General features: G+C 59.7%; 1 protein-coding gene across 1 annotated transcript; it reads right to left on the reverse strand.

Annotated features, from left to right (window-relative positions):
* Nucleotides 1-197: 197 nt before the first annotated feature.
* Nucleotides 198-2,138, reverse strand: LOC138355979 (mucin-4-like). The gene has a single exon (XM_069311522.1). It carries the CDS (start codon nt 2,136-2,138, stop codon nt 198-200), a length of 1,941 nt encoding a protein of 646 aa, XP_069167623.1.
* Nucleotides 2,139-2,500: the final 362 nt, after the last annotated feature.

A 2,500-nucleotide genomic window follows, 5' to 3' on the forward strand; every position in this document is an offset into this window, starting at 1 on the left:
GAGAGAGAGAGAGAGAGAGAGAGAGAGAGGAGAGAGAGAGAGAGAGAGGACTATAACAGGTCCAAGAGGAGGGGTGTGTGGTGGAGTAATGTACTCCAGGGACAATAACAATGATAACATCATGAGAATAAGAACATATGAAGACTAAGATCATTGACCTTAGAACGAGAAGAAGGCGGAGAATCCAGTTCAACTTATTACGATTCAATTCTTAGGGTCCCGAGGCGAGGCCCTTGGGTAGGAGTGCTCCGTCCGTGGGGTAGGAGTGCTCCGTCCGTGGGGTAGGAGTGCTCTGTCCGTGGGGTATGAGTGCTCCGTCCGTGGGTAGGAGTGCTCCGTCCGTGGGGTAGGAGTGCTCCGTCCGTGGGTAGGAGTGCTCCGTCCGTGGGGTAGGAGTGCTCCGTTCGTGGGTAGGAGTGCTCCGTCCGTGGGGTAGGAGTGCTCCGTCCGTGGGGTAGGAGTGCTCCGTCCGTGGGGTAGGAGAGCTCCGTCCGTGGGGTAGGAGTGCTCCGTCCGTGGGGTAGGAGTGCTCCGTCCGTGGGGTAGGAGAGCTCCGTCCGTGGGGTAGGAGTGCTCCGTTCGTGGGTAGGAGTGCTCCGTTTGTGGGGTAGGAGTGCTCCGTTCGTGGGTAGGAGTGCTCCGTCCGTGGGGTATGAGTGCTCCGTCCGTGGGGTAGGAGTGCTCCATCCGTGGGTAGGAGTGCTCCATCCGTGGGGTAGGAGTGCTCCGTCCGTGGGGTAGGAGTGCTCCGTCCGTGGGTAGGAGTGCTCCGTCCGTGGGGTAGGAGTGCTCCGTCCGTGGGGTAGGAGTGCTCCGTCCGTGGGGTAGGAGTGCTCCGTCCGTGGGGTAGGAGAGCTCCGTCCGTGGGGTAGGAGTGCTCCGTCCGTGGGGTAGGAGTGCTCCGTCCGTGGGTAGGAGTGCTCCGTCCGTGGGGTAGGAGTGCTCCGTCCGTGGGGTAGGAGTGCTCCGTCCGTGGGGTAGGAGTGCTCCGTCCGTGGGTAGGAGTGCTCCGTCCGTGGGGTAGGAGTGCTCCGTCCGTGGGTAGGAGTGCTCCGTCCGTGGGGTAGGAGTGCTCCGTTCGTGGGTAGGAGTGCTCCGTCCGTGGGGTAGGAGTGCTCCGTCCGTGGGGTAGGAGTGCTCTGTCCGTGGGGTATGAGTGCTCCGTCCGTGGGGTAGGAGTGCTCCATCCGTGGGTAGGAGTGCTCCATCCGTGGGGTAGGAGTGCTCCGTCCGTGGGTAGGAGTGCTCCGTCCGTGGGGTAGGAGTGCTCCGTCCGTGGGTAGGAGTGCTCCGTCCGTGGGGTAGGAGTGCTCCGTCCGTGGGGTAGGAGTGCTCCGTCCGTGGGGTAGGAGTGCTCCGTCCGTGGGGTAGGAGAGCTCCGTCCGTGGGGTAGGAGTGCTCCGTCCGTGGGGTAGGAGTGCTCCGTCCGTGGGGTAGGAGAGCTCCGTCCGTGGGGTAGGAGTGCTCCGTCCGTGGGGTAGGAGTGCTCCGTCCGTGGGGTAGGAGTGCTCCGTCCGTGGGGTAGAAGTGCTCCGTCCGTGGGGTAGGAGAGCTCCTTCCGTGGGGTAAGAGTGCTCCGTCCGTGGGGTAGGAGTGCTCCGTCCGTGGGGTAGGAGTGCTCCGTCCGTGGGGTAGTAGTGCTCCGTCCGTGGGTAGGAGTGCTCCATCCGTGGGGTAGGAGTGCTCCGTCCGTGGGTAGGAGTGCTCCGTCCGTGGGGTAGGAGTGCTCCGTCCGTGGGGTAGGAGTGCTCCGTCCGTGGGGTAGGAGTGTTCCGTCCGTGGGTAGGAGTGCTCCGTCCGTGGGGTAGGAGTCCTCCGTCCGTGGGGTAGGAGTGTTCCGTCCGTGGGGTAGGAGTGCTCCGTCCGTTGGGTAGGAGTGCTCCGTCCGTGGGGTAGAAGTGCTCCGTCCGTGGGGTAGGAGTCCTCCGTCCGTGGGGTAGGAGTGCTCCGTCCGTGGGGTAGGAGTCCTCCGTCCGTGGGGTAGGAGTGCTCCGTCCGTGGGGTAGGAGTGCTACTGTTCCTACGGTGATAGTGACAGTGTCTCCCATGAACTCGAAGTATAGCCCGGGTACCGTGAATGATACCATGAGGTTGTTACCTGAAGTACCATGATAACTACCTCTCCCAGGAACTACCATGATTAGTAGGTATTCGTTACTTACAACGAATACCTACTTTCCGCTGTTTTTAGTGGTGGTTGTTGATCTGTTTTATTGGTAATGGTGGTGGTAGTGGTGGTAGTTGTGGTAGGTATAGTGGTGATAGTGATGGCAGTGATACCTGGCATTAATTTTTTTTTTTTTTTTTTGAGATATATACAAGAGTTGTTACATTCTTGTACAGCCACTAGTACGCGTAGCGTTTCGGGCAGTGCCCGAATCTGTTATCTGTCGAATTAATCTGTCGTAGTGATAGCGCATCTCTCATGATGTCACTCGAGGGGGTTGATATACCTATGATAACCAAGGAAAGCTGCAGTGTGTGATATCCTATCTATAAG

This window comes from Procambarus clarkii, chromosome 70 (assembly GCF_040958095.1).
Source record: "Procambarus clarkii isolate CNS0578487 chromosome 70, FALCON_Pclarkii_2.0, whole genome shotgun sequence".
Lineage (NCBI taxonomy): Eukaryota > Metazoa > Arthropoda > Malacostraca > Decapoda > Cambaridae > Procambarus > Procambarus clarkii.

Excerpts from the sequence above, each read along its gene's own strand:
- LOC138355979 (XM_069311522.1), bottom strand. The coding sequence starts at position 2,138 with ATGGTAGTTCCTGGGAGAGGTAGTTATCATGGTACTTCAGGTAACAAC.